At 34.1% G+C, this 15,145-nt stretch overlaps 1 protein-coding gene across 7 annotated transcripts in view; it reads left to right on the top strand.

The window, feature by feature from the left end:
- The window catches only part of LOC115209857, a 255,590-nt gene that overhangs the window by 107,335 nt on the left and 133,110 nt on the right, over positions 1-15,145 (top strand). For 3 of the 7 annotated variants that reach the window (XM_036499699.1, XM_036499676.1, XM_036499663.1), the window contains exon 1: positions 12,620-12,808. The exons of the other annotated variants lie outside the window; for them this stretch is intronic. In XM_036499699.1, the coding sequence (XP_036355592.1) occupies positions 12,683-12,808 (126 nt within the window). In that variant the 5' untranslated portion in view covers positions 12,620-12,682. Of the gene's footprint in view, positions 1-12,619; positions 12,809-15,145 lie in introns of those variants that run through there. 7 annotated transcript variants of the gene reach the window in all.

The following is a 15,145-nucleotide window of genomic DNA, read 5'->3' as shown; positions in this document are numbered from 1 at the left end:
GTTTGTTTATATTTACTATAGGAAGATATATTCTCTGTAATTTTCGCTACTGAGATGTGAGATAAGTAATGTTTTATGTGTTTTAGAAAAGACAAAACTAATTGGATGATATTCAGTGTCAGCTGTTGAAGAACACGCAATTTATTCACAAGTTTATATTTTCCCAACATGTCTAAGTTTATTACACCTATTGTATATGAATTCCATGTTCACATTTATTCATAACAATGCTGTGCTGGTGCATTTCTAATTAAAACCCAGCAATCAATCTTATACTGTTATGTAAATGACATTATGCCAGTTACAGTTTGTTGCCAATTCCTTTTATGGTTCATAAGAAACATTATATTACGTTTGTATAACTTGTAAGATCAACTTGTACTCATAATCCAAAATCCAGTCATCAGCTTTGAACCATTATGCAAATGACTTTATGCCAGTGATAACATATTCCCACTTTTTTCTATGGTTTGTAAGAAACATTTGTATCATATTTGTATCATCATCATTATCATCATCATCATCGTTTAACGTCCGCTTTCCATGCTAGCATGGGTTGGACGATTTTGACTGAGGGCTGGTGAACCAGATGGCTGCACCAGGCTCCAATCTTGATCTGGCAGAGTTTCTACAGCTGGATGCCCTTCCTAACGCCAACCACTCCGAGAGTGTAGTGGGTGCTTTTTACGTGCCACTGGTACGGGGGCCACTCAGGCAGTACTGGCAATGACCTCGCTCAAATCCTTTTACACATGTCACCGGCACAGGTGCCAGTAAGGTGAGGTTGGTAACAATCACGCTCGAATGGTGCCCTTTTACGTGCCACTAGCATGGGGGCCACTCAGGCGGTACTGGCAATGACCTTGCTCGAATCTTTTTACACTTGTATGACTTGTGAAATAAACTTGTAGTCATTAATCCATTTGTTTTGGCCTAAAATCCCTTTCATTGAATATCTATCCATAGGTAGATGGTTTTGGGTTCAGTCCCACTGTGTAGCATCTTCAGTAAATGTTTTCTACTATAGCCCCAGGTTAATTAAAGCATCAAGAGTGGATTTGGTAGATGACAGAAGTTGAAAGAAGCTCATCATGTGTGCGTTACCAACCATACCCTCAACCTCTATAACTCCTTCTCTTTTTCACCTGGACAGCATATGCTTCGACCTTTAATAATAATTCAAGTACTGCGTGGTTTTAAATATTGAGTTTACTGACAAGTCTTCAGCAAAATAGTATACCTACTAAAACTACAATAGAATTAGTCTGGATTCTTGTTTTAGCAGAGAAATCTCTATCTAAATCATAAAGACTATAATGACGCATTTATTTTATCAAAAGGAATCTCAATTCCTTTTTGTTCACACATTTATTGTGATAATAGAAGAGGTGTGAACAATTTGAGCAACATTATAGAAAGAAATTTAGTAAAATGAATGGATTAAGAGAGGCAATTAGAGATTACCAGATATATTAACTGTGTCAATATAATATCAAACCACTGATTTTGAAATGTGAATTTTCCTGCAGGTATGCAAAGTTTTACTTCATCAGAGAAACAGTAGGAGTAATTTTCTATTTATAAATACCTATATAAATGACTTCACCTGTGCTGGTGTCACATAGAAAGCACTCAGCCCACTCTGCAGAGTGGCTGGTGTTAGAAAGGACCATAAAAAGAAACCATGCCAAAACATCATCATCATTGTTTAACATGTGTTTCTCCATGCTGGCATGGGTTGAACTGTTTTACTGGGGTCTGGAAAGCCAGTGGCTGCACCAGGCTCCAATCTGATCTGGCAAGGTTTCTACAGCTGGATGTCCTTCCTAATGCCAACCACTCTGAGATTGTAGTGGGTGCTTTTTACAGAACAGGAGCCAGTCAGGCAGCCCTGGCATTGATCACGTTCAGATAATGCTTTTTACATGCCACTGGCATGGAAGCCAGTCAGATGGTTTTGGCATTGATCACATTCGGATAGTGCTTTTTACATGCCACCGACACAGGAGTCAATCAGACAGAATATGGTGCAGACTCCTGGCTGGTCAGCTCCTGTCAAATCATCCAACCCATGCCAGCTCGGAAGGAGGGTGTTTAATGATGGTCATGATGATGATGATGATGATGGGATTATTAACCTTTTCGTTATAATTCTATCCTAAAATTAAATATTTGTTGAGGAAACATTAGAAGTTGCATTATTGATACTATAAAAACAAAATGTGCTCAAGCAAAAATGTTGTTGTGAAAAAATGTTAAGTAGTAGATTAAAAGTAACAGGGACTTGATAGAATTAAACTTTAAAACTCAACGTAATATTGAATATAACTAAAATGATAACAAAACATTATGATGGGATAGTGCTCTGGTATACTATATTGCAGTATATAGCATAGTATAAATTTCATTTAGATAAGATTCATCAAGAAGAAAAGATATCAAGTTTCTTGATTAGTGCTTTAAAAACAAAATGGTTATAAGCTGAAAAAAGAATGTGTATTCTACACAGTGACTGTATGAAGAAAGGAAACTTGATGGAGAGTAGTTGTGGGCATATACAAGTCATGGTTGGATTGCAAACAGATATGTGAGGGACAGCTGTTTGGGAGAATGTGTATCGAATTTCAAGATTGCAATCTTGATGCAAGTTTACTCTTTCTGGCCATTACATTTATTGTTTTTTTGTTTCTATTTTGTTTTTGTCTCACACACACACATATATATATATATATATATATATATGATAATCATAATAATAATATTCTTTGTGACAATCTGTATACCAAACATTGAATAATTTACTGCTATTCTTTCCTTTCTGGGATCCACATGAAATATATTTGCTTATTCTAAGGATGATTTGTAGGTCTTTTGTGGCCATTTGAAAAACTGTATTGTTTTATATTCAAACCAAGCAAAAAAAAAAACAGTACATATAGCTTTTACAGATCCCTTCAAACTAGCCAGATTGATGCAATTAATATTCAGAAATTATAATTGTAATTAAAATTAGAATACTATTTACTCTTTACTCTTTTACTCTTTTACTTGTTTCAGTCATGTGACTGCAGCCATGCTGGAGCACCGCCTTTAATCGAGCAACTCGACCCCAGGACTTATTCTTTTGTAAGCCCAGTACTTATTCTATCGGTCTCTTTTGCCGAACCGCTAAGTAACGGGGACGTAAACACACCAGCATCGGTTGTCAAGCAATGCTAGGGGGACAAACACAGACACACAAACATACACACACATATATATATATATACGTATATACGACGGGCTTCTTTCAGTTTCCAAATCCACTCACAAGGCTTTGGTCGGCCCGAGGCTATAGTAGAAGACACTTGCCCAAGATGCCACGCAGTGGGACTGAACCCGGAACCATGTGGTTGGTAAACAAGCTACTTACCACACAGCCACTCCTGCACCTATTTATCAATTGTTTCTATAAAAAACAGTTGACATCTAAGAAAGACGATACCCTTCTTCAAATTTAGATAATATCTTGGTAGACTCAGAGTCTGAGCTTCAAAAAATATTCTTGAAACTCATTACTGTCCTGTTTGCAAATTAAATTTGTACAAGATAAAATAGATTGCATTTTTCTAATTTTGCTTAACCAAGAAACCTAGCTTCTTCTATTGGGTAATGTTACAAATACAAAATATCCAATATTATGCACAAAAAGGGAAATTTGTAATCAGAGTATAGGAATTCCAGGTTCTAAAACAGAATCCTGTAAATATTATCCTTCTTAATGTCTGTTTTGGGGATATAGACATTTTATTGTGTTTGGGGTTTTCATTTGTTGCAAAACAAGAGTAGATTCTTAATGAAGTATATAAATGAAATGTATGTATATACTTTGTGAAGGCACATGGCTCAGTGGTTAGAGCGTCGAGCTTACGATCATATGGTTGTGAGCTCAAATCCCGGAGTGGGCTGCATGTTGTGTTCTTGAGCAAGACACTTTATTTCACGTTGCTCCAGTTCACTCAGCTGTAGAAATGAGTTGCGACGTCACTGGTGCCAAGCTGTATCGGCCTTTGCCTTTCCCTTGGATAACACTGGTGGTATGGAGAGGGGAGGCCGGTATGCATGGGCAACTGCTGGCCTTCAATAAACAACCTTACCCGGACTTGTGCTTGGGAGGGTAACTTTCTAGGTGCCATCCCATGGTCTGTGTCATGACCAAAGGGGGTCTCAGATGTATATAATTGAATCTTTATGAAATGAAGGTACAAGCACTCATTGAATTGTACGAATACTCCTAGATTAACGTTATAAAACTTTGAAATACTGCTCATCTCACTGCATTTCCAAAATTGCCTCTGCTTAGTTACTGTGAAGCCCATTTCCTTAACCATTCAACATTTAAACCAGCCATATCCAGTCCGAATATTCTACTTGTTTTGTGTTGAAACTGACCAGATCTGGACTCTCACACTGACTCTACAATGTCATTTTAAAGTATGTAATCCCATTATCAAAATCTCAATGCTACGAGATAATACGTGATTAATTCGAAACAATGTGGATAAATACCTATCACATCTGAGAAAGTAATCTGAATGCTAAAGGGTTAAAGTCAGAGTTGAGTTAATCAGTCACAAAGCTGTGTACCCCAATCAACACAGGTGAAAATGTGTACAAATTACCTGAATGCAAAATTTGTAACTCTCTAATGAGAGTACTGTAAATCCTTGAGTATAATCCGCACTTTTTCCCCAAAATTTAAAGGTCAAAATCCCTAGTGCGTACTATATACGAGGTTAAAAATGAAAAATATTTTCTAAACAATGTCCAAATCTCTATTTGCTGTCCAGCAATGTTTATTCAGACACATTTTGTGATGTCAGGTGTGAAAATCATCCATAATTTGCAGTTAGCAACATTTATTAAACATTATTACTGTTATTTCTTTATTTTCTGCAAACAAAATGCACAAAAAAGCTACACGTTTGCATTATGTTATATATACAATAATAATAAAGGACGTTACTGTATACATTTTTACAAACCAAGGACGTTTTATAGACCTCCTTCACTCAAGTTAGAGAAGGAGTGCGTATTATACACAAGGTTTAGGTTTTTCAGAGGTACAGCCCCCTAAAAATCCCCTGCGTATTATACTCAAAGGCGGACAATACTCGAGGATTTATGGTATTATAAATGTTTATATTTTTATTTATCTTAAAAATAAATGAATTTTATTTGCTGGGAAACCAGATTTAGCAATACATGCTTGTTTGATTGGCTTTCCTAACTTGTCAGTTATGATTAAATTTTGGAGGTGTTACAGGTGATAAACTGCACCAGTATTTATTCTGGATTATCAATTGATATGGTTGCAAATGCAGCAATGAAAAAGAGGCAGCCATTCTCATAAATTGCAATATTTAGTAACATCATATTTCATAGAAAAGTAGCATATTCTTGACATTTTTCATATCAGGACCATTCAAATCTAAAAGCTATAAAGCAGAGCATACTTTTGTAGAAATTTGAAAAAAAAAACTGTTTTCTTCTAAGCTTTCAATAAGAAATACTGCACTCAGTCATTATCTAACAAATATTTATTGAAATAAATCTTTCCAAAACTTCATGACATTATCATTCTTCTTCTGTGCAGCTCTGTTTACAGAGTGTCAGTCATGGAATAAACCAAGAAGCCACTTAAATGAAAACTAATTACATAAAACACAATTATGCATTTAATTGATAGTTACCTTAGTGTGTGTGTGTGTGTGTGTGTGTGTGTGTGTGTGTGTGTGTATGAGTGTGTGTGAGTGTGTGTGTGTGAGTGTGTGTGTGTGCACGCATGTTGTGTCTGTGTGTGTGTGTGCACGCATGTTGTGTCTGTGTGTGTGTGTGCACGCATGTTGTGTCTGTGTGTGAGAGAGAGAAAGAGAGAGAGAGAGAGAGAGAGTTCCCTCATATATATACACCCAGTGATGGAAATGGATTCTAGGAATTAGGCATATGGTAAAACTCTATTCAAGATTAATGAAAGGGGATCCCAGAGGGGTCAAGAGGGCCATCAGTGCAGGATAAAGTGTCCTTTTGATGACTTAGATTTTTTAATTCAATTTTAAGTATACACCTTTATCCTGAAGAATATTGTAGCATACATGTTCATACCCAAAACCTTAAAATGGTCCCTGAATCACACATATTTTATGAATCTAATATTCATAAGATCTCCGGCTTTTGATGAAAATCAAACAAAAATCTTCACCACATTATATATATAAGCAACCCTATGTGCATATTCAGAGCTTTAGCAACCTATAATCTCAAGTGTCTATTAATACCTACACTCAATGGTGAGCTCACAAAATTTTAATAACCATTTCATTGGGCTGCCAAAATCTTAACCACCAGTTCTGTATAAAAAATTTCAAATTCAGCAAAAAAAAAGATATTAGCAACACTTTGATAATGTTGATCATCATCATCATCATCATCATCATCATCGTTTAACGTCCGTTCTCCATGCTAGCATGGGTTGGACGATTCGACTGGGGATCTGGGAAGCCAGAAGGCTGCACCAGGCTCCAGTCTTATCTGGCAATGTTTCTACAGCTGGATGCCCTTCCTAACACCAACCACTCCGTGAGTGTAGTGGGTGCTTTTTACGTGCCACCTGCACAGGTGCCAGGCAAGGCTGGCAACGGCCGGGTCAGATTGGTGTATTTTATGTGCCACCGGCACGGAAGCCAGTCGAGGCGGAGCTGGCATCGGCCACGAGTCGGAAAGTGCTTTTTACGTACCACCAGACCAGGGATCCTGGCTGGTTCAATTCGATTTCGCTTTCGCTTTAGCAAATTATCTCATACTTTCATTATCAAATACTTTCATTCTCTGAAGAATTTCTTTATTGAATACATTTACCTTTTTTTAGATATAAACATTTATACTGAAGTGCAGACATAAACAATCAGTAATTCAAATATCTGAAATTAAATTTATACAGAGAACAGCAAATCAATGGAAATAAACATAAAATGTTTTATATTATAAAAAGTATAAGTTATATTTTTAATCTATGAACCGCAAGTCAATGATATAAATAAACATTTAATGAGAATGTATTGTGTATGTACAGGAATGAGAATGTTTTCAAATGTTCAACCACTGTAGCAATGTGCCATTGTACCGTTTCCCCACAAATTCTTTCAAATATCTATCAAATAGTTATTCTGATATACCATTGATCTGCTTCAATTTTTCATTGGCATGACACCAAAAAGACTCAATACTTTATTTGTATGCAAGAGGATTAGTGGAATAGAGAAAATTCTTACAGTGTTAACAATGTGTTATCAAATGCATGGAATAATAACTTTATATGTTTATATTTAAATGGAAAGATATTCAATACTAATGAAAGTATCAAAAGAAGGGAAATATTCAATAATGAAAGTATTTCATAATTTAATACACAAATTTCAAATATTGCTGAAATTTTAATTAAAATAAATTTTGGTAATGATGAATTATTTGGAAACATAAATACATATCAGTAATTCTATTCTTTCAATTAAAATTTTTTAAAGTATTTAAATATTATATTTTTATTTACCATATTATTGTTTACCATGGTAATAATTTCCAAGTTGCTTCCTGGATTGTCAGCTTCAGTAACAATCAGTTGATAGGAAGGTAAGAAGAATAGGCTTGTTTGCCATGAGAAGGATTGAATATAATGTTTCATTACTCTTGTTCTTCATGTGAGGATAAGGAAATGAAGGAAAAAAAAACTGATATAGAAGGGTTGATTTAAGTAAGGGGACAGATTAGATAGTTAGCAAAAAGTGGTGGTTTGGCTGAGAGAAAATGAACCCAAGGATGAAAGAAGTAAGTGTAGAATCAGAAAGTTGAACGGCAAGGAAAAATAGATAGGACTATTTTCCTGTTCTCAGTGACTATGTCATATCATCATCATCATCATCATTTAACATCCGCTTTCCATGCTAGCATGGGTTGGACGATTTGACTGAGGGTTGGCGAACCAGATGGCTGTACCAGGCTCCAATCTTGATCTGGTAGAGTTTATACAGCTAGATACCCTTGCTAACGCCAACCACTCCAAGAGTGTAGTGGGTGCTTTTACGTGCCACCAGCATGGGGGCCAGTCAAGCAGTAACTGGCAACGACCTCGGTCGAATCTTTTTACACATGCCACCAGCACAGGTGCCAGTAAGGCAATGCTGGTAATGATCACACTTGAATGGTGCCTTTTACATGCCACCGGCACGGAAGCCAGTTAGCCACTCTGGCAACGATCACACTCAGATGGTGCTCTTAGCACCCTACTAGCATGGGGCACAAGTGCCAGTAAGACGACGCTGGTAACAATCACACTCGAATGGTGCCTTTTATGTGCCACTGGCGCAAAGAAGTTAAGGTATCACTGATGATAAGGCTGATGAGAGGTGAAGAGGTAAGTACATTTGTTAGACTTAGGATGCAACTTCCTTGATAAAAGGAACAAAAAACTTGTAAAATGACCAAAAGAGGGTAACAAGCTTGCCAATCAATCATATGATCCATTTTTAGATGTCATCTACAATGTTTGCAATAGTAGATGTGCTGTCCCCTAATGTGTGAACAGTACTTTAATAGAAGCTGCACTTTTTTTATGGCTGGCAATTGTCTACAGGTAAAATATTTGCAGCATGGAATTTTGTCAGTGAACAGGTCGCAGTCTCAAAGCAATGAAAATATTTTGACAAATTAAATTTAAATGTTGAAGTGAATCTAACGGTTTTTGTGTGTTTCTTAAATGGCTTATAAACACCTTCCACGCTGTAATTGTTTTCGTTCCAGCACACGATCTCAGATCAGGTCACTTGCTATGCAAATACATCTCCGTAAAATATTTTCTAATTCTGAGAAAAAAAACCTAATTTTTGAGATGTAGATTTGACTATAGTATACAAAGATGGATGCATATTTACCACGAAAGGTCATCACAATGCAAAGTTTAGCATTTTTAAGTTAGTGAAGACTTTAATTGTGTGTTGTTCATAAATAGAGAATGTATAATATTATAATGTTTGTTTGATATGTAGAGTGCATGTCTTAGTACTTTTGAAGGAGGTTAAGTTGTTATGTTCCAGTGGAGGATATTTCTCAAGTTATCTGCTTATAAAAGTAACACATGTTCAGGTATCTTCTAAGTTATTGATAAAGGAAGAGGAGTGATCTCATCTGCATAGGAGTGTGTGTGTGATTAGAAAATACAGCAAGCAGATTGTTAATGCAGGGCATGAAAAGTGTAAGAGATTTCATTAAACCCTGTTTGATAAAACAGTTGATAGAAGTCATTCAAAGAGATCCCTGCAATGGAGTGGTCTGGCAAAAAATATCCATTTAAAAGTTAAGAAACTGATAAAACCTATGAACAGACGATTTTGTGAAGAGGATAGCATGCAAATCACAATCAAAATGTTTCCTAATGTAAAGAACATTATTTCTCTTGGGATTTGTCCATGAATAGAGCTATGCTACTAAAGAAACTGTTGCTCTCTATGTTTGTTGAATGAGGTTTAAGGGCCCACATGTCTTTCTTTTTTCCACAGTCCCTAACTCCAGTATTTTTTTATTCTTGATTGTCATCTCCAAACTTAAACTGACCTCAAAATGTATTCAATCTTCTCTTGCTATTATTTTACTCTTAGATTAGTGTGTGAGTGGAGGTGCAATGGCCCAGTGGTTAGGGCAGTGGACTCGAGGTCAGAGGATTGCGGTTTCGATTCCCAGACCGGGCATTGTGTGTGTTTATTGAGCAAAAACACCTAAAAAGCTCCGTGAGGCTCCAGCAGGGGGTGGTGGCGACCTCTGTTGTGCTCTTTCACCCCAACTTTCTCTCACTCTCTCTTCCTGTTTCTTGAGTAATGCTGTGATGGACTGGCATCCCGTTCAGCTAGGGGGGAACACATACACCACAGAAACCGGGAAACCGGGCCCACGAACCTGGCTAGGCTTGAAAAGGGCAAAAAAAAACAGTGTGTGAATAACATACAAAGTGTGGTCAAAAACTTTAGCTATTTCCTACAATGAAACTTAACATTTTGAAGTATGAGAGTGAGTAGGAAATAACATTTCTGATCATTTTTTTATAAGTAGTACAAAGGTGGATTTGCATTGTATATCTGTCATCCTATTCTTGTAGAGACAGAAGCCCAAGTAGTTATAATGTGATAGACTCCATGTGTTATACTCTACATCACAAAATTAAACACTAAGCACACTCTGACAGAATGTATGGCATGGCCCCAAATCAGATTATATCCTAGCAGATCTATTATGTTAAATCTGTGAGTCACAATCAAGTGAGTGATCAATTATTTCTATTGTCACCCAGTTTGACACCACTCCCTGGTCCTTGAGTGTGTTTAACAGAATCCACTCTGTGGCAAACATTCACACTAGGTTTCCAATTTGGAGACATCTTCCTCTTTCCCTCCCACCAATCTCAAAGCCCTGGAAAAGTTCATGGACTTTACCTCCTTTCTTCTTAAAGATAAAAAAGAAACTAACATTAGACTAACATTAACAACATTATTAGCGATGAATAATGCTTTAAAATAAAATTGGAAAATTAGAATTAAAAGAAATATTTTAAAGTGAAGTTTTGGTTAGAAGCTGATTTTTATTAACTAAAAAAAACCCAATTTTTCAACCCTTTGTTTGGAGCTGTATAATTTTAAATTTAAGGTTTCAAGTGTTATTCTTTGAATTGTTGCACTAAGGGAATATTAGGAATGTATTCCTGAACATAATTTCAAGTTTATGAAAGCAAATATAATAAAATAATAGTCTTTTTAACTTTAAGATAAGCATTAGAAACATTTAATTTAAACTGTATTTTATAAAGGTTAGTTTTATCAAAATAACCAACACCTTCATATTTTGTATGAATGAGAAGGAGAGAGAGAAGAAACTGAAAGACAGGTTGTTTGGCAACCAAAGAGAGAGAGAGCTCAGTTGCAATAATCAAATCAAGATTATATGGAGAAAATTCTCCTGTTATATAAGTTACACTAAACTAAGAATAGAAAGGAAATTGCCCTACAATATTCCAAAAGAAAGTTGATTAAGATTAAGAAAATCATATCCGTTTGGAAAATAAATGTTGTCAAATGGTTTTAAACACTCTTAGTTATGTGTTTTCATAATTTCCATATGTAATATAAGATATTTTAAAGGGATATATAAAGGTTTTATACTTAGTATTTTTAACTAAAAATAAAGATAAAGAGAACTAGTTATGATAGTATTTCATGCGTCATGATACTATTTCATACTTATTCAGATCATTAACAAGTTATACAAATATAAATATGGTGAATAAATGATTTCTTAAAATTTGTTTTCAAGTATATTTGTTAAAAATATGACCTATATTGAAAGTGGTTGCAACTTTAAAAAAATCAGTATTTCTCTCAAAACTACTGCACAGGTGTTGGAAACTTTTATCTGTTTCTTCAAATCAAAGTAAATCCGCATAATTCCTTCTTTTCACTTTCTAATAGTTAATGATTCGATATCATCATCTTTAATTACTACTTGGTTTCAGATTGTAAATCTATCTCACTTGGTGCTCTACAGGAACAAACAAACAATTAGTGTAAATATATATAGCATATAAGCAACCATCTTCCGCTAGCCTTTAAAGGAAGTACTATTTGTTCACAACTTGGCTTAACATCTCAATTTCATTTCTCCTTGATCATCTAAGCACAATGTTCAGTTGATATGTTGGCTAAAACCAGAAAACTCAGGATGCTCGAAGAAGCCACTTAAAGGAGTGATGTTAAAGGAATATATTTATTTATATTATATATTTATATGAATTTCAAAGGAAGGAAATGCATAACACAAACAAAGTCAGGAAGAGGAGGTTCCAAGAAAATCTGAAAACATATATGAATCATTTTGCTAACAAGTGTTAGAATGCTATTGAACATCCAGTTGAATGGAATAAACCTTATTATCTTCAAAGGCAAAACTGCAAAAATGGAATTTATATTTATCAATCTTCTGATTTCTGCTTATGTTTTTACCTTAGAGTTGTCTGTTTTCTAAAACACTTTTTGCCACCTTATATATATATATACATACATATACATATATATATATATATATATATATAAGAAAAACTTCATATCACATGTTTCATCCTTTAGTAATTAAATAATTATTTTTCAAAATGGCTTATGAAGTACCAAAACAGTTTTTTTTTTAAGTAGATTAAATATGATATTTAGAATATGACATAAGGATTAAATTTGCTTACATGTAAGGTACTTGACCTATTAATTTTCTTGGCAGTATCACCACAAAAATGAAAACTACATATGAAAACATTCAATTGTCTGCAATTATTTCTACATATAATTTCATGCTATTCTTACATTACCATCTCCAAGCTAAATGCAGTTTTTCCCTAAAGTAAACTATCCCAAAAGCAAAAAATATGTTTAGTAACTATTTATAAATGGATAAGACATCAACAAAACAATAATGATACCAATTTGTTTTCGGTAATATTTAAAAGATATCCAAGCATTCTACAAATTTCAATTTACTAACGAATGTATTTCAAAAAGCTGAGCTAAAAGAACCCAAAGATACTTAATTTTATCTATTGTCAAATAATTTTGCTGAAATGTATTGGCTTATTGATTTAACTGACTGGATTAAAGTGGTGAGGACACGTTTCAAAGCACCAAAGTTCCAAGAGTCTACTAGACATCAGTCGTCATCATATTTCTGTGAATCATATAGATATCAGGTAAGATAATCATTTGTAAATTTCAAATTCTTATTCTTTCTGAATTCTTTTATTTTTTTTTTAATTACATACTGTTGATATTTTCTCACTTCAAAACCATAATGATATCCATGATGCCAGTGGTTTTTCAACCAAGGTCCATATGACACTTGGGGGTCCATATAAAGTTTTTCCTTGTTCAAATTTACATACAAATTAATTGCTTATAATTCTTCAGTACACTAAATACTAAATTTCTTATGCAATTCCTAATGATATTTCATTCTAAAAATATAATGGGATTTTTTAAACATTGAATGGCTATGAAGGTCCACCCCTGTAAAATAGGAATCAAATGGGTCTATAGGTGAAAAATTGTGAACCATTGCCATTAAACAAATGATGATAGAAATATAAGTTTGATCTACTTATTGTCTGTTATTCTTTTTTATCTTGTGCTCTTGTGTTAGATTGTTCTCCAATCTTGTAGGGTTGAACTTGTTAAGCAGTTCTTGATTGCTTGGTTTTACTGGTTATGCTTTTTATACTATACCATACATTGAGATGTGGAGGCATGTGGCTTAGTGGTTAGGGTATCAGCATCATGATCGTAAGATTGTGGTTTCGATTCCTGGACCGGGTGACACATGTTGTGTTCTTGAGCAAGACGCTTCATTTCACTTTGCTCCAGTCCACTCAGCTGGCAAAAATGAGTATGGCATCCAGCTGGGGAACACATAGGCCATTGAAACTGGGAAACCGGGCCCATGAGCCTGGCTAGGCTTTAAAAGGGTGCATTTATTATTTATTTTTATACATTGATATAGCGTGATTGTCCTTCATAGGGACTCTAATTCTGACTGGGATAATACTAATTTAAGGGTTTCTAGTTTAGAAAGGTTTTGTTGCATATATAAATATCCAATAAGTTTTCATGAACCTGGAAAAATGAGATTGTGGGTATATTATTATTTTAATAATACTATAGTCAGAAGGCCAATAAATGATACCAAATGGCTTCACACCAATGGAGAGATAAATTAGCAATTATGAGACTACGATATTATATAAATGATGAGGATGATGATGATAAGAAGAAGAAAAATATACATACATACATACATATATACATACATATATATATATATATATATATATATATGTGTATATATTCAAAATGTGACCGCGTGTGTACCGTTGGCGATTTTTTTTTCCTCCGTCTTCCCTTCTTTGGATCTTTCCTTCTCCTGTTTCCGACGAAGAGCTTCGCTCGAAACGTTAAACCCTCCTTCTTTTCTTCTTTCCTGAGCATCTAATAATACTATATTTGTTCCACGTCCTCACGTTGTTGTGTTTTTTTGTGCTTTCTGCTTGGATTAACTTATATATATATATATATATATATATATATATATATAATATATATATATATATATATATATACATATATATGTATATATATTAGAAGTGATAAGGTACTCAGAAATCTGGAAGGTTTTATATTTACAGATATTTATTAATATGTCCCATGTTTTTATAAAACATATATTAATGCTTACGTCCAATCTAGTGGAGTCGTCAGTGTGGACGTAAGCGTAATATATAACCAGTCAGATTTGTGAGTACCTTGTTTCTTCTAATATATAATACCTGCACGTCATCTCCAAACCTTCTAATATATATATATATATATATCAGATATTTGTGAAGGGAGCTCAACAGTCTGAAACCCTGGTAAAAGTGAGTTGACAAACAAAAGAAAGAGGCACTCAACACACTTGGTAGGGGTTGCATATATTTAATAACATTTTGATCTGGCTCCATACAGCTTAAAGTTTCAAAAGCTTGTTTATGATCTGAGCTTGTAAGGTCTGGGCAATCAATATTATTAAATGATAATATATATAAAGGGGTTTGTATGATTGTGTATAGTGTGATATATATTATTCAAAAAAATTCCAAATCTGTTTTTTATGTTTTATTTATATTCTTAATAATATTAATTTAGAATATAGAATATATAGTATAAAAAGTATATATAGTAGTATAATGAAATGAAGTATTGATTGTCTTATTGAATAGATGAAATATTGAATATCAAATATTAAGAGACTAGTATAATTTCTTGTATTAAAGCGGTCTTCAAGGTCCCAGGTTGTGACAGGAGTATTTCAACTGTTAGTCCCTTAATATTTGATATTCACTATTTAATCTATTCAATAAGACAATCAATACTTCATTTCATTATACTACTATATATACTTTTTATACTATATATTCTATATTCTACATTGATATTATAAGAATATAAATAAAACATAAAAAACAGACAGAGTTGGAATTTCTTTGAATAATATA

This window comes from Octopus sinensis, linkage group LG1, assembly GCF_006345805.1.
Source record: "Octopus sinensis linkage group LG1, ASM634580v1, whole genome shotgun sequence".
NCBI lineage: Eukaryota > Metazoa > Mollusca > Cephalopoda > Octopoda > Octopodidae > Octopus > Octopus sinensis.
This window is presented reverse-complemented; position numbering and strand designations above follow the sequence as displayed.